At 55.2% G+C, this 25,644-nt stretch overlaps 1 protein-coding gene across 7 annotated transcripts; it reads right to left on the minus strand.

Annotated features, from left to right (window-relative positions):
• Window positions 1–1,241: 1,241 nt before the first annotated feature.
• ZBP1 (Z-DNA binding protein 1) lies at window positions 1,242–12,589 on the minus strand. 7 transcript variants are annotated; one of them, XR_011531235.1, is made up of 9 exons: window positions 12,286–12,589; window positions 8,945–9,166; window positions 8,257–8,328; window positions 7,660–7,833; window positions 6,282–6,449; window positions 4,908–5,111; window positions 4,105–4,284; window positions 3,598–3,831; window positions 1,242–1,550 (listed from the first exon to the last, which is right to left on the minus strand). XR_011531235.1 is itself a non-coding variant. In XM_070589626.1 (8 exons), the coding sequence occupies exons 1-8, from the start codon at window positions 12,317–12,319 to the stop codon at window positions 1,390–1,392; spliced, it is 1,266 nt and encodes a 421-aa protein (XP_070445727.1). In that variant the 5' UTR covers window positions 12,320–12,589; the 3' UTR covers window positions 1,242–1,389. The 7 variants fall into 7 exon arrangements, 4 of the variants coding, with proteins under 4 accessions (XP_070445727.1, XP_008512256.1, XP_008512257.1 ...); XM_070589626.1 differs by lacking the exon at window positions 4,105–4,284 and having other exon boundaries at window positions 6,282–6,446; XM_008514034.2 differs by lacking the exon at window positions 4,105–4,284.
• Window positions 12,590–25,644: the final 13,055 nt, after the last annotated feature.

The following is a 25,644-nucleotide window of genomic DNA, read 5'->3' on the forward strand; positions in this document are numbered from 1 at the left end:
AGTGAGGCATGGGTTTGACAGGGCAGCACAGGAGACTTCAGGAACAGAGAAGAGACTCAGGCTGGACCAGGAGCTCAGGAAGCCTTCCTGGATGAGGTCGTGTCTCAGCTGAGACCTGCAGGCTGAGTAGCAAGGAGCTCAGGAAAGGGGAGGGCAGGGATGGGCAGGGGTGAGCAGAGGCAAGAGGGACACGCTGCACTGGGAAACCAAAATCTGACTGGAGCTGACTTCCACACTAAGGGGACACATTGGCTCATGTAATGGACAAATGCAAAGTCAGATCCTGCTTCAGGAATGACTGGATCCAGGAGCTCCAACAATGCCTTAAGATTCCCCTTTAAGGGACATACCACAAGTGCTGTGTGTTGGTCCAGGCACTGATCAACATGTCAGGGCACCTTCCAGTGCAGTTGGAAAAGGAAGTCAAAATTCGTTTGATGACATTCTTTGCTGAGGCTCTGTGGTGAGCCAGCCCCTCCTCCCCCAAGGGGACATGGCTCCTGGGCTTTGGACCCCCACAGTCCAGTCGAGGAGACACAGCAGAGAGGGAGAAAGGCCGACCTGAGGTGCGAGTGTGGCATTCGGAGAGCCAGCGGATGCGTGGCTGGGTGTGCACATGGGGGGCCTAAGTCCTCTCTCACAAGGGGCCTGCCAGCTGACGGCCACCTTCCTCTGTGCTTCTCCGACTTCCTCCCCAAGTGACCCCCGGTCCCCACCCCACTCCTTGGTTCTGGAAATGCTGCGGTGCCTACACCCCCTCCAAGGGAACTCAGCCCCGTGAGCGCCACATCTGGCCTCTGACAAACATCCCCCAACGATTGGCCAGCAGAGGTCACCTGACCACGGGCTGGCCAGTGACTTCCACTGGGGTGTGGAGGGCAGGGATTTGTCCCCTGGAAGTTCAGCCAAGAAAACCTGAGAGATCAAGGCTGAGGCAGGAAAGTTCCAGAAAGGTCAGGTGACAAAGCAGTCAGGCGGCCGTGATGGGCCTTGAGGAAGCTAGGTCCTGAGTGAGGAGTTGAGAGCAGGCGCCACGGTGGGAGGCAGACCCGGGAGGAAGTGGGGACAGTGGCCTGGGCCACCCAGGAGGTCAGCCCACCTCCTCTCCACACCCTGAGGGTCCCCAAGGTGACCCCTGTCGGCTGGCCCTGGCCACCAGCAGGCCCTGCCCTCGCCCAGCCCCACGCCAGGCCCGGCCCAAACGCTGGCTCACGCTGGCCATGTGTCAGGAGGCGAGCAGGTCAAACAGGAGGTTTATGGAGCACAAGACAGCACGGGCCCCAGGGCTGCGCGCTTCCCCCCCCTCAACCCCCTCAAAACCCTCCCACCCCCAACCCCGCCCCTATCTGTTCCGGGCCCACCTCCCCGGACCCGCCCAGGGCTCCCCACTCAGCAGTCGTCTTCTTCAGTTTTGGTTTTGGTTTTGGTTTCGGTTTCGGGACCCCTGCTTTCAAGAGCCGCAGCTTCTAGCTGGCAGATGAGCGTCGAAAAGCTGACAGGGGCGGCACGACCTGCGTCACCAGGGCGCTCACCTCCGGAGGGCGCAGGATCTGGGGGAACAGAAGATGTCGCCAAAGGAACACGTGAGCCGCCTCACCTTGAATAACCAAGGCGATTTGGTTCACTGGGGACTGAGGCCACTCTCCTGGCCACAGGCTTGCCAGGTCGACTGGCCTTGTGTCCCCAGCCCCAAGGCGCCTGTCCCTTCTTGCCCAGACCATTGCAGTAGCTCCCTGCTTCCACTAGGGCCCCGTTTGCTGTCTGCGTCTGGCTCGGTGAGACTTTTAAATCGTGCCGCACATCATGATGCCCCAGCTCAGAGCCTCAGGGCTCCCAGCTCCCTTCAGGTAAGATCCGGACTTTTCCTCTGGCATTCCATGCTCTGAGAGACGGGCCCTTGCTCATCCGACCTGCCCCCTCCTGCTCCCTAGGCCCCTGCGCCCGACTCTGAGCATGAGCACCGCGAGGCCCCTGCACTTGCTGTTCCCTCCACCTGCCAGGTGGCTCCTTCCTCCCCTCAGCTCAGCTCAGACGTCACCTCCTCCAGGAGCCCTCTCTGACTGTCTGGCTAAAGCAGCTCCTCCCTCACCGTGGCCACTACCCATCCCTCCTCCGAGTTTATTGGTTTTTTTACAACGCTGGTCTTTCTGAAATGCTGGATTGCTTCCTGAGCTCCCTCTATTCCTTACTGGACTCTGGCCTCCCCTGCGGGCACTGTGTCTGTTTTGCTCACGGCTGTATCTCCAGGTGAGGGGGCATTGGAGGCGAGAGCGGAGCCTGAGTGCCCTGCTGTGCTGGGCCATCTGGGACACGGCCATCTGGATGAGAGGACCCTCTCGATGTCCAGGACAAGTGTCCAAGGGGGCTTCAGGCACTGGCTGGTGGATGCTGGCGAGTCCCCAGCCTCCAGCCAGTCCCGGCTTCCTAGGCATTGGTGGCACCATCGCAATTCCTCGGTCTAAATCCCAGAAAGTCTAGGAGCTGAACTCCTTCTCATCCTGTCTTCACACTGAAGCAGACTCCTCATCACAGCCCACTCCAGCTCAAAGTCCCTCTTTGGCTCCCCAGGGCCTTCGCATGGACTCTGAGGTCCTCACTGCGGCCCGGAGCTGTGCTGGCCTCTGCTCTCCCCGCTGGAGCACACACCCCTGCCCAGCCCAGCATGCCGTTCCCACCTGCCGCCCACACTTGTCCGCCCGCTGGGTGAACCACCCCCACCGCCCGCCTTGCTCTGAAGCTGTGCCTGCCGGCTGCGTCAGGAGCCTCATCTGTGCAAAGTGGAATCGCCTGGCTCTGCAAGCGGGCCGTCAAGCCTCTGGGGACAGGAGCTGTGGCCGGGCTGCTAACTGGACCAGTGTCCCATCTCCTCTTCTTCCTGTCGGCAGTGGCCTCCTCCCCTGAGTCTCAGCTGGGCTCACGTGACATTTCCCAGCCCCCCTTGCAGCCAAGCCAGGCCCTTGGGTGGAGCCTGGGAGCGGCGGGTGTGCTTGGTCGAAGAGGAAGGCTGGCCCTCCGGAGCCACTCTCCCCACAGATGGGGACAGAGCCCATGGGACGGCCGAGCGCTGAGGTCAAAGCACCTGGGGTCTGCACCCCCCGCCAGCCTGTGGGCCCCCCTTGAGTGAGACCTGAGCCTCGAGCAGGTGGGAGCCACTGTTCGGGGTCTTTGCTGCACGGTGCAGCCTGTCCTGAGTGGGAGCCCTGTTTGCTGCAGCAGCCCGGCGCCCTTCTCGAGGCCTAGAGGGATGAGGAGGATGGCCCTTCATGGCGTCTGAGGCTGGTCTGCAGAGCTCGCCGGGTCCTGCCCACAACCGACGGAGCAACAGGCTCTTATCCTCCTCCTACTGACGGGGAAACAGGCCCAGAGAGCTAGGGGACGGGGCAGGTGGCTCGGCTGGAAAGACCTGACCTCACGCATTCGAACTCCAGAGCTCTGCTCTTTGCCCCCAGACCCTGGGCGACGGGGACTCGTGAATGAAGGAAAGACGGCAGGAAGGCAGGAGGGAAGGTAGATGGAAGAAAGAGAGAGACAGACAGGAGGAAAGAAGGAAAGAGAGAGAGAGAGAACGCGCAGGAGCCCCACCCGGCCCAGGCTCACCTGTGTCCTCTCCAGGCTCCCCAGGGCCCCACCTGCTGTCCCCAGGTCCTGTGACTCCTCCTGGACCCGCCGCACCTGGGCTGGCAGTCATCCTGTTGTTGTTGCCGATGGTGGTGTCCTCAAGGAAGCACGAACTGATGTGGACTCTCTGGACCACGTCCCCTCTGGGATGGGGGCCTGGTTCGGGCATTTGCGTTTCGAACACAGTTTCTGGGCCGGCAGAGGTGGCAGAGACTGTGGGACAGCCAAAGAGAGAGATGCCAGCAGGGGCGTGTGAGCAGCTGGATGGTGGCCCCGGAGCCGTGACCCCCAGCCTGGCTTTCAAGTCCTCCATGGCCCACTGTCTTCCCCCAGCATCCCCCCAGTGGCCCACGCCCTGCTCTTTAGTGAGACTTTCCTGCCTCTGCACACACCTCTGCCTGGGATGCCGGCTCTCTCTGCCCCACCACCACCACCCTGGTCTGCCAGCTCGGGTCCCGCCTCCTCCTGCAGCCCAGCACAGCCGACCTGGTCCTCAGTGTCCTCCCCTGGGACTCAGTCTCTCCCTCCTCCTGCTGCCTCCTGCTCGTCTCTGCTGTCTGCTTCCCAGCAGCCCTGGAACGCAGGCTCCATCTCTGGTTAAAGTCTTCACGTGGTCCCCAGCTGGGTCCCCAGCCCCGGCATCTCGCTCCTGCCTCTCCCACCCCACTTGGGAAAAGAGTTGTCCACATTCAGTCTCGCCTCCTCCACACCCCACGCTCTTTCTGTCCCCTCAGGTTGCCACCGACCCCTTGCCGCTGGACCTCGTGGAACTCCCCCCACCTCACTGGTGTCCTGTCTTCTGGAAACTCAGCTCCTGGCATCCCCAGCTGCCCCCTCCCTCTCAGGCCTCTCTGCTGTCTTCCTCCCTGGCCTGTCTCGGGATGGCCAGTGCCCGGGGAGGGTGCGACCCAGGCCCTGTGCTCACTGGTCACAGCACTCAGGAGGGCATCAGGCGCTCCACTTAGGTGGCTCCTGTCCTCCTGCCTCCTTAGATGCCATTCCAGCCTGGCCATGTCCTCTGTCCCCACTTCAGCTGACCCAGCCTCTGCTTCCCCATGTCCACTGTGCAGACGAGGACACTGAGGCTCCCTGGGGGGGCGGGTAGTAGGGGATGGGAACCCCAGGTGCTAACTCTAAAAGCCCCACCTGCTCCACTCTGTGGTACAGCCTCTGGTAGAAGGAAAGGAATTTCCCATCATGCCTCTCCCTGCAAAGCCTGGCTCAAGTTCCACCCAGCGACTAGCTGAATGGGTGGGGTAAGGGCGGGTCTGGCCTTGTGAGCCCATTACCTGGGTGGCTGCCGAAGGGGCTGCGGGCAGGTCCCTCAGCCGGGGCGCTGGGAGAGTTCATCTCGTTGCCGTGTCCCATTTGCACCCGTCTGAGCACAGACTCCTCCAGGTGGATGTCCTGGGGGCCCCAGGCTCCAGCCGGGAGACCCTGAGCTGAGGGATCAGCTGGTGCTGTTGGTGGGAGGTGGAGGGGAGCCGTGGAACCTGGCAGGGGACACAGCAACATGACCTCTGTCCTCCACACTCTGACTCCCTGCCCCCTGCCTACACGCACCTAAGCTCTGGCTGGACAGAGGGGACAGGCCTCTGAATTCTCCCTGGACACCCGTGGACTGGGAATGCTTATTTCCAGCTCAGGACTAAAGAACAGGTGGACCCAGTAGAACAGGTGCACGGGGTTCCCCAGGTTTTTACGACTCCAGGTGGGCTGGGGTGTCCCTGGGGCACTCGAAAACCCAAACATGAGCGTCCTCTGCTTCCCAGATGTTCTCAGTCCTCTGGGCTCATCTGGAGAAAGTCCCCTTTGGGGTTACCGTATCTTTAAGGTCCCTCAACACCCCAGCACCCAGGGCCTCCGACAGGGTTTTATTTTCTCAGCATTTATTTTTGTGGTGACCTTCCTGGTTTTCAAGTCAAAGTAATGCTATAAAAGTTTAAAATAAATTTGAGTAGAATAAAAAGGTAAACCATTTAACAACAGTAAGTAAATAATCAGACACAGGCATGGCCACAATTGGGAAGGGGGGCTCCGAGGACTGGAGTCAGGGAAGGGCGCAGCTAGACTCTAGAGCAAAGCTCCTCATTTCGTAGTTGGAGAAACGGAGCCCCAGAGTGGGGAAGGGCTCTCCTGAGGTCACAGAGTGTCCTAACTTCTAGGCTGAGACCCTAACTCCTGGGTCCCCCGGCTGGACACAGGTGGCCCTGACCCTCTTGCCACAGTGCCTGGCGTGGGGCAAGGGCTCACGTGCAGGAGGTATTTCATCAGAACTAGGTTGCCACTGGTAAGATGCATCCCGGTTTCGGAGATGTTAAAATGTGTGACAAACTAGTGTCTCAGGACAAATAAAATACTACAAGGACCTCCTGTGACAGTCCACCGAGGGAGAGTGAAATGAGTTGTTTCTTATGAAAAAATATCTGGTCCCATTGAAAGTAAGGAAAAGGTATTTGAATGAAAGGAAAGCAGGGAAGGTTTGATCCAGATGCAAAGAAAGACTTCCTCATCCTAAGGTGGGCCACAAAGGAGGACTTCGGAGATCTGAGAACAGTTCTTTCTCTTTGGAGGGTTGAACGCCCCCCACTCCCTGCCCGCCCCGCCGATGGTACCAGTGACCCCTAGGGGTCCCTGAGCTGGGTGTCTCTCAGGGGACTCACCGTTCTCCCCAGAGGCCATTTGTTTCACCATGGTATTCCCATGTCCAATCTGGATGCCTTCAGAATTCTGGATGGAAATTTGGCTGTTTGGTCCATTCTGACAGATCATGGTGACGGGATTTTGCTGGTAAATAACTGTGGTGGGCTGATTTCTTCTTCCAGAATCTTCTGCAAAATAATATTCCACTTGATCCCTTCGCACCTCTCTAGGGATCAGGGGCTCCGAATACCAGCTGGCAGCATCTTGTTAAAACACAGATCCCCAGACGCCCGCCCTGGGGTGCTAAGTCAGTGGGTCCAAGGGCAGCCAAACGCCACAGGCATCTCCGAGGGCCCGGCTTGGACATCGCCACCGGGGTCACTCTACTTGTGCATCCCCTGCCACCCGGAGCATCGAGGGAGCCTTGCGGCTCACCCACCGTCTGCCCCTCCCTGCGAGGCCCCTGGGCCCTGACCCCCAAGAGCTGGGCCTCTTCCTCCAGTGGGCCCTGCAGGGCGCCGTCCGCGGGCTGCTTCTGGACACCAGATAAGCTTTGTTTGGCTCACACGGCATTTTTAAGAATCTCAATCTCTCATCAGCATTTAAAATCCAGCCGCTGTCACGTGCTCATCCCTAGGATGCTGAGACACTTTGGGCCCCGTGAGCAGGGGCGTCGGCCCCATGTAGGGTAGGGAGGCACCTGCCGGGGCTTGGCCAACTCCCTACGGGGAGCCATGTTCCCCCCTTCGTGGGCCCTCAGCTCTTGTGACTTTGTGGGCCCCTTCCTCCATAAAAAAATATTTAAAATGACATTTTATGACTGTGTTGATAAAGAGAAATAGAATCTAGCCTAGAGTCATTTTAGCTATTCATTCTTATTATAATATTCATTGTGTCTTCGAGTTTTAAGAGAAATTAGATCATTTCCGTGGACCCCCGAAAGAACTGTGGGCTCCAGGCCCTGCAGCTGCCTCACCTAATGGGCACGTTGGCCCTGAGTGGGCCTCCGCCCTGCGGGCTTCTGAGCCCAGCCTGACCTTCCCTCCCAGCAACTTTCACACTCCAAGTGGGGTAAAGAGCTTACAGAAATTGTCAGCAAACCTGCACCCCGGGGCCACCTCCCCTCCCAGCCCCCTGCCTTCTGCAACTGCAGCCTCAAGCGACACCTCCAGGAAGCCCTCCCTGGTTACTCCTGCCAGCACGTCCCTCCCTTCTGGAACCCCCTTCCAATGACAGGTCAGCAAGTCCACTGCAAGCTTCCGGGAGGGCCTGGCCAGCAGAAGCAGGCCAAGTGTTTATCAGGGCACCCAGCAAGGACCAAGTGTCAGGCATTGTGGTTTCTCGTCACAGCTCTGCCCCTCTGCCCTGTCCAGGTGTGGGCAGCAAGCAAGGGCCTACCTGGTCGATAAACTGCCCACACATCTAAATTCGTGTCATGGTGCAGGAGGTGTTTGCGCTCCATGTCATACAAGTTGTGGTTGACTTCTTTTTTTGTCTCTAATCCCAGGGCTTTCGTGATGGTCAAGGCCTTATGGGGCCCATCGGCTTTCAGAAAGTTGTAGATCATTTCCTCTGCAAGGCAGGGTGGTGGGTGGTTAAGGAGGACCCCCAGAGCTTGAATTTTCTCCTCTGCTCACTAGCTGTGCGGCCTGGGACAGACCCAGCCCGTCAGCGCGCAGGGCCCTCATGTGTAAAATGGCGTAATAACCGTGCCCACAGGGGTTGTTCTGCGCATCAGGGATGTACCGAAAGTGCTCCCAGCAGTGCCGGGCACGAGGCCAGCGCACAATGAACGTCGACTGCTGAGCAGAGAGTTCTCAGCCATTTAACTTCTTCCACTGTGAACACTGATCTTGCCTCTAACACTTTGTGGGAACTTCTCAGTGGGGGCAGGTGACCCCTGAACACTCGTAACATCTCAAGTGGCCACAGAGTTCGGGGGCGGAGGAAGTGGGCCCCGTATCCCAGGAGCTGGAAGGAAACCAGGGCGCTTACGCAGACGCCGTTCACCGAGCTGAGAGGCACGGTTCTCTGGAGTTGCAGCCGCTTCCTGCAGGGGTCTCTCTGCTGGAGAAAGAAAGATGGGTCAGGAGGCAGAGGAACGGGAGAGGGGACAGGGACTCTACCAGACAAGGGTGGCCACTTGATGGTGGTCCCCAGCACACAGGGTTCCAAACTCAGGTTCTAGAGTAAATAAACCTGGCTTCAAATGCTGCCCTGCTCCTCCCCAGCCGGGAGGCTGCCCTCTGATGGGCCTCCCTGGGAAGAGGGAGGGACGCTGTGCGCCCTCCTCCGGGGTTGTGGGTGGGCCGGGTGAGCCCCCGACTCCACAGTGGCCCCTGGAAGCTCTTGGGTCTGTGAGCTGCTGAACCGGAAGGGAAGATCTAGCATGATGCTGTCCGTTCTATCATTATTATCTCTATCATTGTTGTCATCGTTATCATTTTCTGTTATTATTATTAATGTTTTGCTCTGCACCTACTACGTGCTGGCACCAGGCTGAGCCCTTTGCATCTAATCCTCTTGCAACCCTAGGATGCAGCCCTACTGTCATTTCCGTCAGCCAGAAAGAAGAGTCAAGGCACCATGAGGGGACCTCATGTGCCCCCGAGGGGCAGAGCCCGTACTCGAACCCAGGCCCAAATCCATGCCGGGTCTGCCCCGCCCCCGGCTGGCAGGTTACCCCGGCTGGGCTGGGCCTGCTCTGCGGGGATCGCTCCTCCAGTCTCGCCCTTGCCCAGGCGCCACGTCGCCAGGCCTTCGAGGTTGACTTTGAGCTCCGTCTTCATCCGGTAGAGGACTCGGTTGAGTGTCTTCTTGGACACTCCACACTCCTTGGCCAGCTTGATCGCTTTCACAGGGGAGCCGGCGTCCCTCAGCACCTGCAGGATCTTCTGCTCAAGGTCTGGGAGAGGGAGAGAGGGGCCGAGAGAGAACTGAGTGCACCTACGATGGAGCCCTGGCTGGAGGCTCCAGGGCCGCGGAGACCCCCTGAGAGAGGGGTCCCAGGCAGAGGGAGGGGCGGAGACCCGAGCAGACATCCACCAACAACGCCTCTGTTCAGTGAGGGGCATGTGGGCTGGTCAGAAGTGACCTTGGCTGGACAGGCCGGTGGCCAGAGGAGGTGCCCAGGCCATCCGAGGGTCCTCTGCCTGGTGCAAGTGCTCAAGGGCAGTGGGAATGTTTGCTCCGAGGCTCAGGTCTCAGGCCTCCTCCAAGCAGAGGGGAGTGAGGGCGGCAGGAGAGCAGGAGGGAGTGGAGGGGTGCGTGGGGGCTCGGAGGCAGGCCTGTTGGCCTCTGAGCGCCCATCCTCTCCTCGCTCCCCGGAGAATCCTCCTCGTCTCGGGGGCTCGCCATCCACGTCAGTGGCGTCGACATTCACCCAGCTGGAAACCTAGCAGACATTCAGAAACGGATCTTTCTCCCTGATGCCCCAGCACGGAGTCCTGGAGATCCTGTTTCTGGCTGTCTTGAGTCCCTTCATCTCCACCTCCACCTCCCCATTCCTCGTCCCCGTCTTGGGTGACAGTGATTCCACCAACTCCAGTTGGGTTCCCTGCGGTCCATCTGCCACTTGGCAGCCAGCACCAGTTCTGCCGACCGGCCTGCCTTGCCTTCGTCTCCCTCCACTCCCCTCCAAGTGCCAACCCACCTGTACCCCTTCCAGCCCCACTCGCCCCAGGGCCTCTGCACATGCTGTTCCCTCTGTCAGGAACACTCTTCCCCCCTCTCCACCTGTCCAATGTCTATTCAACCTCCAGATCTTGCTCAGACGCCAACTCCTTTGGGAAGCTGTCCTGATGCCCGAGGTGGGCGGGGTGTTGTGTGTGGGTCCCCTGCAGAGTGTCCCCAGGGACTCCCTGCCGTGGTGGCCTGGTTCACTGCAGTCGCTTCGGGGCCTAGCACGGTGCGGGGCACACAGTAGGTTGTCAGGAAATGGCACTTGAATGAATGAGTGACTTGAATGAATGAGTGAGCGAGGGGTTTGTCCACTGCTGAGACAGACGTCTACCCAGGTGACCCGGAGCAGGGATGGGAGGCGCCTCCTGGGCCTCTGTTGCCCCACCTGAGTTTAACACCCTAAGCAGGATCTTGTGAGGGTGAAGGAGGAACTCTCTGAACCGCCCCTGCTCCTCCCGGACGGACAGGTTCCCACAAGCCCAGGCCAGCTGCTCTCCGGGGGCCGAGAGGACATGGCAGATACGTGGCGTCAGCGTGCTTGGGGTGCTGTTGAGAGCCCTGCGGGGAGCGGCCCCGCCTGTGGCCAGGAAATGTCTGCCCGCAAGGACGCCAAAGGAAATGCACAGCAGGGCCCTTCTTGGCAAGACCTGGGTCCCCTTCCGGGGCAGCAGGCCAGTCCCCTGCCTTGAGGGCTTCCCGGGGTCCTTGGTGGCAGTGCTGGTGGGGAGGGCTCACTCATCTGGCTCGACAGCCAGGCGCTGCGGCCGCCCTTGTGGTCAGAAGGTTTTCATCCTTGCTGGTGCAGGTGAGGTGCGATTGGAACACCCAGAGGCACTTACCCCATCATCCCCCAGATTCTAACCCAGGGACCAGGGTATGCCCGTCCCACCGACGGCACACCTGGCTTTGCCTTTCTTGAAGAGTTTTGGTTCTTGAAAAGCCTGCCCCTGGGGGAGCCTCCTCCACTCCCTCCTCCTCCAGTCCCCTGAACCCAAAGGAGAGGTGGGGGTGGAGAGGTGAGCCACACCGGAAGGGAAGGGTGGGGCTGGCCTCCTGTGCTGAGGAGTTGTGCAATGCACCAAGTGTAAGCACCAAGTCAGTCAGGAAAGGGAAAACCCCCCAGGAGTTAAATTCGGTCACTGAGTGCCCTTGACTGGTACCTGCATGTCTCTCTTGGAGGAAGTCCACCAGGAGTCTGGGAACCAGCCCAGGGTCCCCGAGGTGGGCCCTGCTGGCATCCCCCCCAGGACCCTTCCCCTGCAAGCCTGCCCAGCACCCCTGCCCAGCACCCTCCCCAGCACCCCTCCCTAGCGCTCCTCCCCAGGAGCCCTCCCCTGCACCCCTCTCTTACACCCCTCCCCGGCACTCCTTCCCAGGACCCCTCCCTAAGTTCCCACCTGGGCACCCCTCCCCAGGACCCCTCCCCAGGACCCCTCCACTGCACCCCTGCCCAGCAACCCTCCCCAGGACCCCTCCACCGCACCCCTCCCCAGGACCCCTCCACTGCACCCCTGCCCAGCAACCCTCCCCAGGACACCTCCACCGCACCCCTGCCCAGCAACCCTCCCCAGGACACCTCCACTGCACCCCTGCCCAGCACCCCTCCTCTGCACCCCTCCCCAGAACCCCTCCCCAGAAGCCCTCCCCTGCACCCCTGCCTGGCACCCCTCTTTGTCTCCTTTTTGTTCTCTGATGACTGGTTTACTGGGTTTGACCCCAGCTGTGCCACCTATTAGCCGTGTGAACTCTCTGTGCCTCAGTTGCTCCGTCTGTGACATGGGGATAAAAGGAGCTACTTCAAAGATTGTGGTGAGGACTAAATTAGCTAATGATAACAAAACAAAGAGAATTTAAAACCGCCCCAGCCCACAGCCCACACTTTGGTTCCCCCAGAACACAGCGCTCCCTGGGCGCACGGCTGGCTTTCACGGGAAACTGCCAGGAGGAAGGTGTCACCTGAGGAAAGAACCCACAAGGGGAAACACATGTACACGCGCGTCTTATCAAAGCGGCATCTGCTGTTTTTCAAAATGAGTATGAAGATGGGCGCTCAGACCCCAGCATCCGCTGTGAGGCCTGAGTCATTTCACCTCCAGGCCCCGGTGACCCCTTGCAGAAAATGGAAACATTGCTCCGGCTGCTGCACCTTAAATGCATGAAAGTGGGTTGCAGGGTGCCAGGGCAGAGCAAGCCTTGGGACCAACGCTGTGCCCTCCTTCCCCTTCTTGCTTCTGCTGACTCTGGCATTGCTGCCATTGCTGTCATCTGGGTCAAGGAAAGGAGCAGAAAGAGAAGTGTGGGTCCCACAGGGAGCCTCCCTATTCCTTGGAAGGAAGAAAGTACCTGTTTCGGTTGGCTCAGCGGCGCCCTCAGCCATGCTGACAGCGGTGGTCAGGAGCCCAGGGACGGGGGGGCAGCAGCAGGCTCCTCCACAGTGGCCTGGAGTGGGTGGGCCGGGCAATGCCCAGGGGGTCCTTTCTGGGCTGAGCCTGGGGCTCTGGCAGCTGTGAAGGAGAGCCAGCTTCACCCGGGCGGGTGTAAGCCTTTCACACCCCGGAAATAGAGGTCTGGTGATCTTGACCTGATCAGCTTTCTAGAGGAAAAGAAAATGAAACTTCCCTGTGTGGCTTTCGAAAGAAACAGAATTGAAAGCACAACTGATGAGCAAGATGGGACCGGCCTGCAAATACACGTCAGTAGGGAGGAGCTGAGCTTGACAAGACCGGAGCATCCTCTGGAGCTAGGGGGTTTCCCCAACCTTTGGGCGCCCACTCCTGCCCACCTCACCCCCACACACAGGTGAGATGCCTAGGGGGTGCCCTGTGATCGTGTATGTGTCGAAGAGACATCTCTCTTTAATGAGTATCTATTATGTGCTCTCCAATCTCGTGTGTCCCCCGACCCATCTACAGGGTGGGGGCTGGTACTAGCCTCTTTTCTCGGAGGGGAAATTGAGGCTGGGGGTGGGGTGAGGTCACCTCCAAGGCCACAGAGATTCTTGGGTTCTGATCCAACCCCCCCACTTACCAGCTGTGTGACCTTGGGCAAGTTGTTTAACCTCTCTGTGCCTCATCTGTAAAAGGGGGCTAACAAAAGTAGCTACCTCAGGAGGTCGTGGTGAGGACTAAGGGGTTAATCCAGCTGAGCAGTGTGACCAGAGCTGCCAGGGCCATCCGAGGGTGTGAGCACAGGTGGGCACTCATATCCCTGTTTCCGGGAAAGCGACTCTCACTTTCATAAATTCTCAAAGGGGTCAGTGACGCCAGAGCAGTACAGAGCCTGTGTTCTCTTCCAGGTAATAGAAGGGGAAACTGAGGCCACAGAGGTAAGGGCTTTGGGTGAGGCAGCCAAGAGGATCAAGAACTCAGCCCCAGAAGTCCCCAGGCTCAGGGTCCCAGCGGCAGAGGCCTGGGAGGGCCTGCCGATGTCCTCGCTCTGGGGGACTCTTGCCGGGCATTTCTGCAAAGGGAGGGGCTCAGGAACACGTCCAGCCGTGGGAATGGGTCCCAGAGGAGGCTCCTCTGGAAGCTGTCACTGCAGAGCAAGCAGGACACATGCCGACGCCCTGTCCAGCCCAGACCAACTAAATCCAAATCTCTGGGGCGGGCGGGGCCGGGCGTCCCGGGGATTTCGTCCCCATCCTGGACAGTTCCCAGTTGGACCCCTCCGTACCAACAGGAAACCACAACGATGCTTTTGTTGTCCTTGTATGTAAAAGCACAGAATCGTGTATCTGTTAGTGACCTGAACATGCTAACTTTAAATGCGGGTAATCGGGGGTGTTGAGGGAGACGGTGGGGGCGCGTTCGGAGGGGGCTCCGCCGAACCCCGGCAGCTGGCTCGGAGAAGCCTGTGCCCGGAGTGGCCACCAGGTGGCGCCCGCTCACCAGCCTGGCCTGGTCCTGAAGCCACGGGGTCCCCGCGCTGGCCCTCGGGCGTGCCAGGACCCTGCAGCGGGAACCGCTCGGAGGGCCACGCGCCGGACAAGGGTTCTGCTTTGCCTTTTTCAGGGCAACTCTGATCCGAGCTTCAGCCCTTCTCCTCCCTAGCTGTGTGTTTCTACCTCTCTGAGCCTCAGTTTCTTTAATTATAAAACGGAGATAATAAACAAGAAAAACCACACCATCTCACACTCAGTAGGTGCTCACAAAATTTGTGTAAGTTAGAAAATGTGATGTGATGCATGTCCACAATACAGCCTTAGACACTAGGCCAAAAAAAAGCAAGAAAGAGAAAGACCAGTTTACTGTGGGTGGGTTCCACCTTCCATAGCATTCGGTGACGTGTCTGGAATTCACGGAAGCTATGAACCTGCTGTGAGCGTCTCACCACCCTGAGTTGGAGTCTCACTTGTAAAGATTTAGATTATCTTGTATTTCTCGTCTCAATTTAAGAGATTTTTGAGGTAATTTTGACTATAAGGATTGTCTTTACCCCAAATATCAGTGGCTTAAACAATACAGATACTTCTTTCCCTCTCCCACAACAGTCTGATAGGTGGTCCAGGTCTATGGTGTTGAGACCCAGGCCCCTTCTATCTTGTTGCTCTGCAGTTTGTGGCCTCCGTTCCCAGGTTGGCCTTATGTTCTAGGATGGCTGCTCAAGCCCCAGCCATCCCATCTGCATTCCTTCCAGCAGGAAGGAGGAAAGGGAAGAAGGGCAGGTGCCTCCCCTTTAAGAACACTTGCAAGTTGCACACACATTCCACCGACATCCCACGAGGCTCATGGTCTGGCCTACCTGCAAGGCAGTCTGGGGAAGACGGGCTTTATTCCGGCCCACCATGCACCGGCTGAAACGGAGATTTCTATTACTTCAAAATAGGGGACCACAGATATTGGAGGATACCTAGCCATCCCTGCCATCATGAGACTCTGCTGTCCCCCCAAGGAAGGAGCAAGGATACCCCCTCTGTGCCCTGAGGTGTGTCCGTTCACGGGAGCCTGTCTATCGAGCAGGTGGGAGGCTGAGCCCCTCAGGCTGAGTTCAGAGGCATTTCCACATTCTGAGGGCCTCCCGTGCGGTGTGAAGGCAGAGGGCGAAGGGTTGGGACACAGGCACACGGGCACCTCCTTGCTCTCCTGGGGAGGGCCGCAGAGGCCCCAGGAGTCCCAAGATGGCCAGTCCGCCTGCCAGAGCCCAAGCTCTGTTTGCTTGGGAAGCACACTGCTTTTTCATGGCTTGTGTTTTTCTGGAAACTATTAGAACTCTCCGCCCAAACCAGATGATAATTACATGCTACTGATCTCGAGTCTTTAGATTTCTCTTTCTCTCCCTTTTCAAAGAGAGGTATTTTCACTGCTCATTGTGTTAGCAAAACCCATTGTCCTTCCACCAGGCGCATGGATGTTATCTTCACGCCTCCTGGATGAATTCCCCGCCACCAGGAGGCAGTGGAAAGGTCCCCAAATGGCGATAATGACGTGTCTTCAGTCAGGGGCAAAGGTCAGAGAACCGTAGGTGGCCAGAGAGAAGCAGGGACTGCACAAGGACCCAAGAGCTACCGGCAGAGGTGAGGAGCAGAAGGCCAGGCAGGGTGGGCCCGGCTCCTCTCTCTGCCCTTCAAGGCAGAGCTGTTTACTGGCCTCCACTGGTCACCTGTGTCTACTGGCGTCGGGCAGCCCGGGGGCTCTGGTCTGGGGGCCCCCGCTTTTCAGCTCTGTGCCTCGAGTGAGCCACTATCTTTCTGAGCCTCAATTTCTCCCTTTGAAAAAGGTGATCATAACAGCACGTACCTCTGGGTTGTTGCAAAGGTTAAATAGGATCGTTCCCCCAAGGGTCCTTGCAGAGCGCAGAGTGGGTACTGTGTGCTCAATGCACAGGGGCGAGTCGTGTCGTCGTCCTATGATCCCAACTGTCCCTCTCTGAGGTCGCAAAGCAACCCCATTTATTCATTGGGTCGTTCACCGAATAGTCGCCTGTGTCTTCTCTTTCCCAGGCCACCTGCTGGGGTGGGCAAGGGGTGGGAGAAAGGCCCCCTCACTGGTTCCTGGCTCCACTTCGTGTTCTGGCTGCAGAAGAGGCCACACCGCCGGGTCTGGGGGTTGAGGAGCGGCTGGTGCCGAGTCCTGGCCCCCCACCCCCACAGCAGCGCTGGCCACTGGAGGAGACCTGGGCAGGGGCACGTCCATCAGGTGGGCGGGCAGCAGCCCTGCCCTTGAGCGCTGTGGGAGAAACTTGAGGTTTTCCCCAAGGGCAAAGCAAGGGCCACTGGAAGATTGTCATTCGAGGCGAACTGGGGACTTGGAAGGTGGCCCTGGGTGCTGGAGAATCTGTGGCAGGACGTGGGAAGGGGCAGGAGACATGGCCACTCAGCGGCTGTGTGATGTGGGGGAGGGGGGATGTGGCCGGCCCGGCTGTTTCCACACCCTTCCTCCCCGTCCGAAATCTTTTGAGAAAGCTTTCTCCATGGCCCGACAAACACACTGACATGAATCCCATCCAACTTTCATTTTTATAATTGAAAGATTTTTTGCTAATTTTGCTTGCAAAATTATTTGCCTACAAGAAATTCAGTTAATGACAATGGGCCACAATTTCCCCACCGAGCGTCCAGTATTCTTGGGAAGTCTTGCAAATGAGAAGATTTCACCTATAAATTTGTTTCAGATATAGTGAAATGTAATGAAATTTTTATGACGACTAAGTGGAACAATGAATGAACTTGACATAATGTCGGGTTTCTAGACTTTTCATTAAACATTTATTGATTCTGATTTTGTGATTTTTTTTTTCCCCTCCGTATTTTGGAGCACAAACATTTTCAAAGGCTCTGGAAGCATCGGGGGCCAAGGTGGTAAGACTTGTCTTCCTGGAAGGTAAAATGGGGAAATGCAGACACACGTGGCAAGTGGCCAGCCTCCTGCTCTCGGGGGAGTGTGGCCCCGTCCCGGGGTGAGCAGGGAGGGAGGGGTTCTGAGTGGTGGTAAGGGCAAGAGTAAAAGACTTTTACATGTTGTTTGTGACTTCTTTTAATTTTAGATGAGCATCATACTCTAAAACTCCGTCCCAAGATGTTTCCCAAAAGACTTAGTGACTGAACAGCAACTGATATTTACTAAGAGCCCACGACCCACTCTATTCCCAGTGCTTTTCATTATTTCATTGAATTCTTCCAGCACTTTTATAAGGGGGATAAGTAATATGCAATCTGCATTTTACAGACAAGAAAACTGAGATGCAGAGAGATTGCAAAGTAAACTGGTGGAGATTGTGGAGCTGGTGAGTGGAAAAGACGGGGTTCAGACCCAGGCCGTCAGAGCCCAGCATCCAAGCTCTGAGCAATGACTCCTCCACTTCTCTTGCTGAGGACAGGTGCGGCGTCACAGCGCCGCAGGATGAGAAGGAGCACTCTCTGTGCCAGACAGCGGTCCTCCCGGCAGGACTCGCCAGCCTATCAGGAGAGAAAGTTCATGTTGAATTGTTTTCTAAGGTTTCTTTGTCTGAGCGTGCCTGTCTTAGTTCAGCTGCTATAGCAAAAATCCCACAGATTGGAGCTTAAACAACAGACGTCGACTTCTCGAAGTTCTGGCGGCTGGAAGTGCAAGAGGAGGGTGCCGGCAGATTCAGCGTCTGGTGACGGCCACTTCATAGTCTATGGACAGTGTCTCCTCACCGTGCCCTCACACGGCGGGTGACTCCACAGGACTCCTCTAAGGGCACTGACCTTGCTCCCGAGGGCCCCACCCTCACAACCTCATCTCACCCTACTTACCTCCCAAAGGCCTCACCTCCAAAGGCCATCACGGTGAGGGGTAGGGTTCCAACATATGGATTTGCGGGGACACAGAGCTTCAGTCCGTAACAGCGCCCACGTGAGCAGAGCACTGTGCTTGGCACCCAGCGGCACAGAAACCTGCCAAGTTAGAAGAGACGCGGGGATTTAAGATCTTTTTCTTATTGACAATTTTTATATTGATTCTATGTTAAAATGGTATTTTGGATTAAAAAAAAGACGTGGTGACTGTATGTCTGCACCTGAGCAGGCGTGCACACACACACACAAGTGTGCACACGTAGACCCCGTGTGCCCTCCTGGCAGGGAGCCCTTTTCCTTGGGGTGCTTGGACCCCCCTTTGACCCCTCTTTAGAGCTCGCTGTTGTCTGAGGCTGGGCACCCTGGGGCACAGCCTGAGGTAGAGACCTGAGTGCAAGTCATTTATCGGGGTGGCGATGTCAGGAAATGCTGGGAGGGCAGTGGGACATAGGCAGAGGGAGGTTGGAGACTTCTGGAGGGCACACCACCAAGCAGGTGGCCTTGGTGGACACCTGAGGCTCAGTGCCTGGGGGAGCCCTGGGAGTGTGTAGGGCGTCACCTCAGGGCTGCCAGTGAGGGCGCTGGTATCAGCCCCTGCTCCCCTCTGTTACCCGTGGACGTGGCTCCGAGGGCCTCATCCCCCGGCTCTGTGCCCGCTGCCTGGTGGGCAACAAACCTTCCAGAGGCTGGAGAAAGCCTTGGGCAGCGGGACACAGGTGCTTTCAGTGGGAATTTGGACCCACGTGGAAGGAGGGGAGAGGGCCAAGCAGACCTGGAAGGGGCACACGGCATTTGTTACAAGTGTCTGCGCAGCTACTCTGGGAAACTGATGCCCCGAGGGGTTAATCAGCTGGAAAGAGTTGGGAAGGATGTGAGTCCAGACCCCTCGCTTTGCGACGTCCCCCGCACCTGCCCCACCCGTAAAGAGCAGGCAGGACTCTAACGCCAGGAATTTTAAAAATTCGTTTTTCAACTTGTTCACTCAATCGAGTTAGATGCTTTCAAAGACAAATTTAATTATTTTGAGCTCAATAAAAGCCTTTTAATAAGCTAAACATCATGATTTCAGCCCTCAGCTCTCAGGGTTACCAGTCGAGGCAAGGAGGGGGTACGAAGGGGAGGGAAGGCAGAGGGCAGGGTAGGGGACGTGCAGGAGGGGGAGGGGCAAAGTGTACCACACACACGCACATGCATGCACACGCGCGCACAGTCATACACACACATGCACACACACGCACACACACTCATGCGCACACACACGTGCACACACACACCCACACACACATGTATGCACACACACACATTTAAAAAATTTATTCGCACATTTAAACCCATCGTTTGTTCCCCGTCGTTTGGCTGTGAAGGCTTTATAATATTGTGCTGTATTTTTGGAAGCAGTTCTCCCCTTGGGGACAACTGCAGAGTGTTACAGCAAACGCGGTGCTGATCTGGCACAGACTCCCCGTGTGTGCTGTCTCCCCGCTGGCTCACACGTCCCTCCTCACTGTGCGCGTTCCGTCTGGGCCTGCCACGCAGACAGGGAGCCAGACACACCGCCGACTCATTGCAACAAACCTCAACGCCAGACCGACAGGAGGCAGCCGGCCGCCCGGCCGGGGCAGAGCAGACCGTGGGCTCTACCCGCCGTGGGAATGGGGCCCTGTTTATAAAAAGCTTTCTTTTATCAGTATTAATGCATTTATTATCTATTGCCGTGGCATCTGCTAGTTTTAGAAAAAGCCCCTTTTTCTGGTAAAAATCACACCAATTTTCCTTTGGAGAAGGAAAATTTAATTATTTTGATCTCAGCAAAATCCAACCTTCTCCCTTCTCAATCCACGTGGATGGGCGGGAACTGACCAACCCCAGGGCGGGGCATGTGACTGAACCTGGCCAATCAGAGAAGGCTCTTCTGAGGCTGCAGTGATTGGTCAGGGATGGGCACATGACCTAAGCCAGGCCAATGGGATTCAAGTCCGGGACTTTCACTGGAGGGATTGGGAGCTGATTTCTTCCCACGTGATTTAGAGCTGTCAGGAAATGGACCGGAGAGAAGATGGAGCCAGGAGGGGCCACTGCTTGAAAGGGAAACCTGGAGAGAGAGGGTGGGGGCAGACACCTTCCGAGCAGCAGGTGTGCACGCCTGGACCCGGGGCGGGCGATCTAGCGCGGCTCCAGCCTGTTGCCTCTCAGGAGACTCAAGGATTCCCTTTTCTGCTAAAGCCAGTCTGAGTTGGGTTTGGGTCACTTACCATAAAAACAATTAACTTATACATAAACTTTTATTTTATCAGACAGAAAGCTAAAATATTGGATTAACTAGATCCAAGTTACTGGGTGGACCTCTGGGGACGGAAAGCATTTTCGAGAGCGTGTAGGGAGGGAGGGTCTCCCTCTGCCACACCCTCGGCCTGTGGCCTCTGCCTGTCCCCTCGGTCTGGGCCAACCTCTGTGTGATGTGTAACAACATTAACGTTAGGAGTTTCTTTCTTTTATGCTAAGGAGATAATATCTCCTGTGTACTCAGATGTGTGCCTGAGCTATCCATCACAAGATTGTTTACAAAGATAAAGAAAGTACAAACAACCTAGACAGCCGACCACAGGGAGCCAACTAAATACATTAGGAAGTCTGCGCAATGGAACGCTCTGAAGCTGTGGAAAGAAATGGGATGTAGAACTGTATTTACGGGTCAAGAAAGGTGTGCATAGCATATTAAGGAAAAATGTTCATAAAGCTATAGTATGATCCCATTTAAAACTATACAGTATGTGATTATGTATAACACAGAAAAATGCCTACAGAGTATGGATTCTCTCTTAGCAATATATATAGGTGATTTGTAGTCTATATTTTCTTTTTTTTTTTTCCCTGCGGTAAACATGGATTACCTGTGTGCTTTGTCTCCTCAGGCTGTCGTGACAGAATACCGCAGACCAGGGGGCTTGAACAGCAGACACTTGTTTTCTCGTAGTTCTGGAGGCTGGAAGTCCGAGGTCAGTCCGGGCGTCAGCATGATCGGGTTCTGGCGTGGGCTCGTCTTGGCTTGTAGATGGCTGCCTGCCCGCTGCATCCTCCCACGGCCGAGGGAGACCGCGAGGGAGAGCGAGCGAGCCAGCAAGTTCTCTGGGGTCTCTTCTTCTAAGGGCACTAATCTTGTCGTGGGGGGTCCACCCTCGTGACCTCACCTGAACCTAATTACCTCTCAAACCCCGCCTCGCCAAACACCCTCATGCTGAGGGTTAGGGTTTCAACATCCGGATTTGGCGGGAGACACAATTCCGCCCATAGCACTGTGGAATAAAAGTACTAACAAAAATCCGTGCTTTATATTGAAGGGGTCTGTGCAATGCAGTGAAAAATATCTGCATAATCACAACAACGTAAGCAGCATGGAGTGAACTTCGGTTTTAGAATCAGATTAAGCACAGAAGACAGAATCACGCTACAGGGCGGAATATGAATGTCATTATCTTGATGCTGTGGAAGTGAGAATGGAGAGAGCAGATGTAGAAAGGATGTGAAAGGAGGGTGGGAGAGGAGGCGAGTTGAGGACCAGGCTGGGGGCACAGTGTCCCGTGTAGGAAACACGAAACAGAGGTAAAGACAACAGAGCTTTATGTCACAAAGTCAGTCATAAAAGGAACCCACAGTAAGAAGCTTTCTTTATTGGGAGGCAGGGGGGAGGCGTGTCAGTGTGCTAACCCTCGAACACCAAAGCAGGGAGTCAGTAGGTAAAGTCTCAAATCTGGTAAAGCAGTGTCTGCCCAGGACGAGGCAGAGGGCTATTATTTCAGAGATGAGGCAGTAACTCTCGGAAGGAGGCGGTGTGAGAGCCCGTTCCCGCCTCCAGGGACGGGACCGCGGCTTTGGAAAGATGGGCAGGGGACCTGGCTTTGGACCTATTGCTTTACTTTGATAAAAATATAAAATAGATTCAATTTAAGAACCACTCCGACATAGTCCCTGCATGTCACAGACGATGAGGGACGGCGTCCTGCTGGTTTGTCTGGAGCTCTCAGCAAGGAGCACAGGGCAAGCCTTACCCACCGTGCCTGCTTCCCCGGGAGGACACTGGGACTCAGGCTGCCTCAGAAAGCTCCTGGCCAGCCACGGGCAGAGCCGGGTCATAATCCACATCTCTGTGGCCCCAGGGCTCTGGGGGGTGGCGGGTGAGAGTGCAAAGGTCAGGGTTGGGCAGTCCTGGGTTCCCATCCCGACTCTCTGCATCTGACTAGATTGCGCACGAGTCATACCTCCTCTCTGAGCCTCAGTTTCCCCGTCTATAAATTAGAGATGTTGGCCCTGCCTTCCTCCGAGGGGGTGTGGATTCAGGTGTGGTTAGAGTTCAGTGCTCAGCGTGATGTCAGCCCCGAGGGAGCGGCCGGTGGAGCTGTGCGAGGCAGTGCCTCGGGCGGTCAGGGCCCAGACTCCGGAGTCCGCCATCCTGGCTCAGACTGCAGCCCTGCCGGTTCCCAGCTGAGCGACTCTGTGCCGAGGATTCCTCGTCTGCAAAATGTGGCTGATGCTAGCCCCTCCTCACAGAGCCCGCGTGGGGGCTAAATGAGCTGGGGTGTGTCTGAAGGGCTAGGACAGCACCTGACTCAGGGAAGTCATTAGCTGCCGTGGTCGAAGGACGGGGAGACTGCTTCCACTTCTCCACCCTCCCAGGCCCTCGGTAATACGACCCTGCGGCCCCTCCTATGAAGAAGGGGCGTCTATTCTTCTCCCCTGGAATCGGGCTGGCTGGGACTTGCTGTGGTTGATAGAATGTGCCACGTCTGAGCCTAGACTTCAGGAGGTCTTGCACGCTTCTGCTCTCCCGGAACCCCGCCCAGCTGCGATGTGAATAGCTGGATGGAGGACCAGAGACCATGTGGAACAGAGACAAGCTGGTGCATCAGAGGACGTCCTAGGTTGGTCAATCCCCAGCTGCCCCAGCAAATGACCACAGACACATGAGTGGGCCCCGCTGAGATCGAGGAACCTGAGTGAGATCCACAGACCTGCCCAGTGGCCCCTGGGCTTGTAGATACAATGAATGGTTGCTCTTTGAAGCCACTGAGTTGAGAGTGGTTTGTTGTGCAGCAACAGCTTACTGACACGGCTCTTCTTGGTCATTTTTGAGTGAATATCCCACCATACGGTGTAGGGCGGCTTTGCTGACCCTCTCTCTAGAGGCCAATGACCACCAAAGGCCCAGCTGTATGGATGGTCCCTCTTGCCCCTCCACCAGGCCTGCCTCCCCCACCAGAAAGGAAGAGAGAAACGGACAACTAACAGTGCTAGTTGGAGAATTCGATACCCTACTTCCAATAATTGATGGGATGACTACATAAACGATCACAGAGAAATAGAAAACTTGAAAAACATTAGGAACTGGACCTAAGGGACCTGTCAAGAAAATCCAACCCAACCACAAAGAATACACGTTCTCAAGTGCACATGGAAAATTCTTCAAGATAGACCTACGTGAGGCCATAACAGCAGTGTCGATAAATTTATAAGGATTGAAATCATACAAAGTGTGCTCTCCAACTACAGTGAAATGAATACAAAATATTTAGAGCCAATAAAGAAGGCCAGCAGGGTCGCAGGATACAATACCAATATATGAAAATCAACTGTATTCCTATAAACTAGCAATGAAAAATTCACCAGTTAAATTTAGAAAACAATTCTATTTACGATAGAATCAAAAGGAATAATTACTTGAGAATCAATTGACCAAAGGAAGCGCGAGACTTGTACATGGAAAACAACAGAACGTCACTGGCAGAAAATTAAATAAGATCTACACAGATGGAAAGGCGTCCTGTGCCCACGGATTGAAGGGCTTAATGCCGTCAGGACCGCGAGATCCCCCAAACTGACCTGCAGATTCAATGCAGTAGTTATCGAAATCCCAGCTGGCTCTTTGCAGATGTTGAAAAGCTGAGCCTCAGATTCATATAGATCCCAGAATATACAAAACGATGTTGAAGCACAGTAACAAAACTGGAGGACACACACTTGGTTTCAAAACTTACTAGGAAGTTACAGTAACGAGGACTGTGTAGTATGACTAAGGGTAAACACGATGGAATAGAACTGAGAGTCCAGAAATAAACCAAGACCTTTGTGGCAAACTGATTTTTGACAAGGATGCCGGGACAATTTAATAGGGAAAGAAGAGTCTTTTCAACAAAGGGTGCGAGGAAACCTGGATATCCACACGAGAAAGAATGAGCTTAGACCTTATGCCAAATAGAAAAATTAACGCAAAATAGGTTGAAGATCTAAAGAAAAGAGTTAAACATATAAAACTTGGAAGAAACAGGTGTAAATCTGCATGACCTGGGATTTGGGCAATAGTTTCTTAAATATGACAACCAAAACAACCCAACAAGCAGCCGAAGAAAAAAATAAACTGTAGACTTCATGAAAATTTAAAACTTTTGGGCTTGAAAGAACACTATCAAGAAAGTGAAAAGACAACACAAAGAATAGGAGAAAATTTCTATAAACTGTATATCTGATGTGGATCTAGTAGCCAGAGTATATAAATAAATATTACAACTCCACAGTAAAGACACATCACCCCAAATAACAAGTGGGCACAGGACTGAACAGACATTTCTCCAGAGAAGAGACACAAACGCTCCCCAAGCACGTGAAAACCTGCAGGGCATCCTCAGTCATTCGGGAAATGCGAATCAGAACCACAGTGACATACGACCTCACACCCACGAAGATGGCCTGAATATAATAATTTTTTTTAACTGAGGGAGGTTTGCCCAGAGCTAACATCTGCTGTCAATCTTCCTCTTTTTTTTTTGGCTACAGCATGGTACTGACAGAGGAGTGGTGTCGGTCCACACCCAGGATCGGAACCCGGGCCGCCAAAGTGGAGCACACCAAACTTAACCACTAGGCCACCAAGCCTGGCCCAATATAATAATTTTTAAAAAGGAAAATAACTAATATTGGTGAGGGTGTGAAGAAATCAGAATCCCCATACGATGCGATGCTGGTGGAATGTAAAATGGGGCTGCTGATAAGGCAAACAGTGTGTCAGTTCCTCAAAAAGTTAAACAGAAAATTACCATATGACCCAGCAATTCATTCCTCTCCTAGGTCTGCATCAGAGAGAAGTGAAAATGCACATCCACACAAAAACCTGTGCATGAATGTTCATAGCAGCATTATTCACAACAGCCAGAAAGTGGAAACTACCCGAATTTCCTTCAACTGAAGAATGGATAAACAAATGTCATATATCAATAGAATGGAATACTACTCAAGCAAAAAAAAGGAAAAGAAAGCACTGCTAAATACTACGACATGAAGGAAGCTGGAAAATATTATGCTAAGTAAAAGAAACCAGACACACAATATAAGAAAAAGATCACATAATGCGTGACTCGACTTATAGGAGATGTTCAGAGCAGGCAAGTGCACAGAGACAGAGAGTCCATCAGTGGTGGCCGGGGACTGGGAGGGGTGGGGGAAGGAGGAGTAACTGCTGAGGGGAGCGAAGTTTCATTCGGAGGTGACGAACACGTTCTGGAATTAATGGTGATGGTTGCACAATGTTTGTGAATATACAAAAAGTCACTGAATGGTACATTTTAGAAAGGTGAATTTTATGGCATATGAATGATATCTCAACTTTAAAAAATAAAAAAATGGAGAGAGATAGAAGGGAATTTCTTTTTTTCTTTTTTTTAAAGATTGGCACCCGAGCTAACAACTGTCGCCAATCTTCTTTTTTTTTTTTCCTGCTTTTTCTCCCCAAATCCCCTCAGCACACAGTTGTATCTGTTAGCTGTGGGTCCTTCTAGTTGTGGCGTGTGGGATGCCGCCTAAGCATGGCTTGATGAGTGGTGCCATGTCCGTGCCCAGGATCCGAACTGGTGAAACCCTGGGCCACCGAAGCAGAGCACGCGAACTTAACCACTCGGCCA

Source organism: Equus przewalskii, chromosome 21, assembly GCF_037783145.1.
Source record: "Equus przewalskii isolate Varuska chromosome 21, EquPr2, whole genome shotgun sequence".
Lineage (NCBI taxonomy): Eukaryota > Metazoa > Chordata > Mammalia > Perissodactyla > Equidae > Equus > Equus przewalskii.

Bases quoted from the DNA above. Each gene is read 5' to 3' on its own strand.
- ZBP1 (XM_008514034.2), bottom strand. From the start codon at position 12,319: ATGGCTGAGGGCGCCGCTGAGCCAACCGAAACAG. The intron at 3,832-4,907 runs GTAATGGGCTCA...GCTGTCCCACAG, and splicing joins CCCCTTCGGCAGCCACCCAG to TCTCTGCCACCTCTGCCGGC. The intron at 1,551-3,597 runs GTGAGCCTGGGC...CTGTTCCCCCAG, and splicing joins GGAGCCTGGAGAGGACACAG to ATCCTGCGCCCTCCGGAGGT.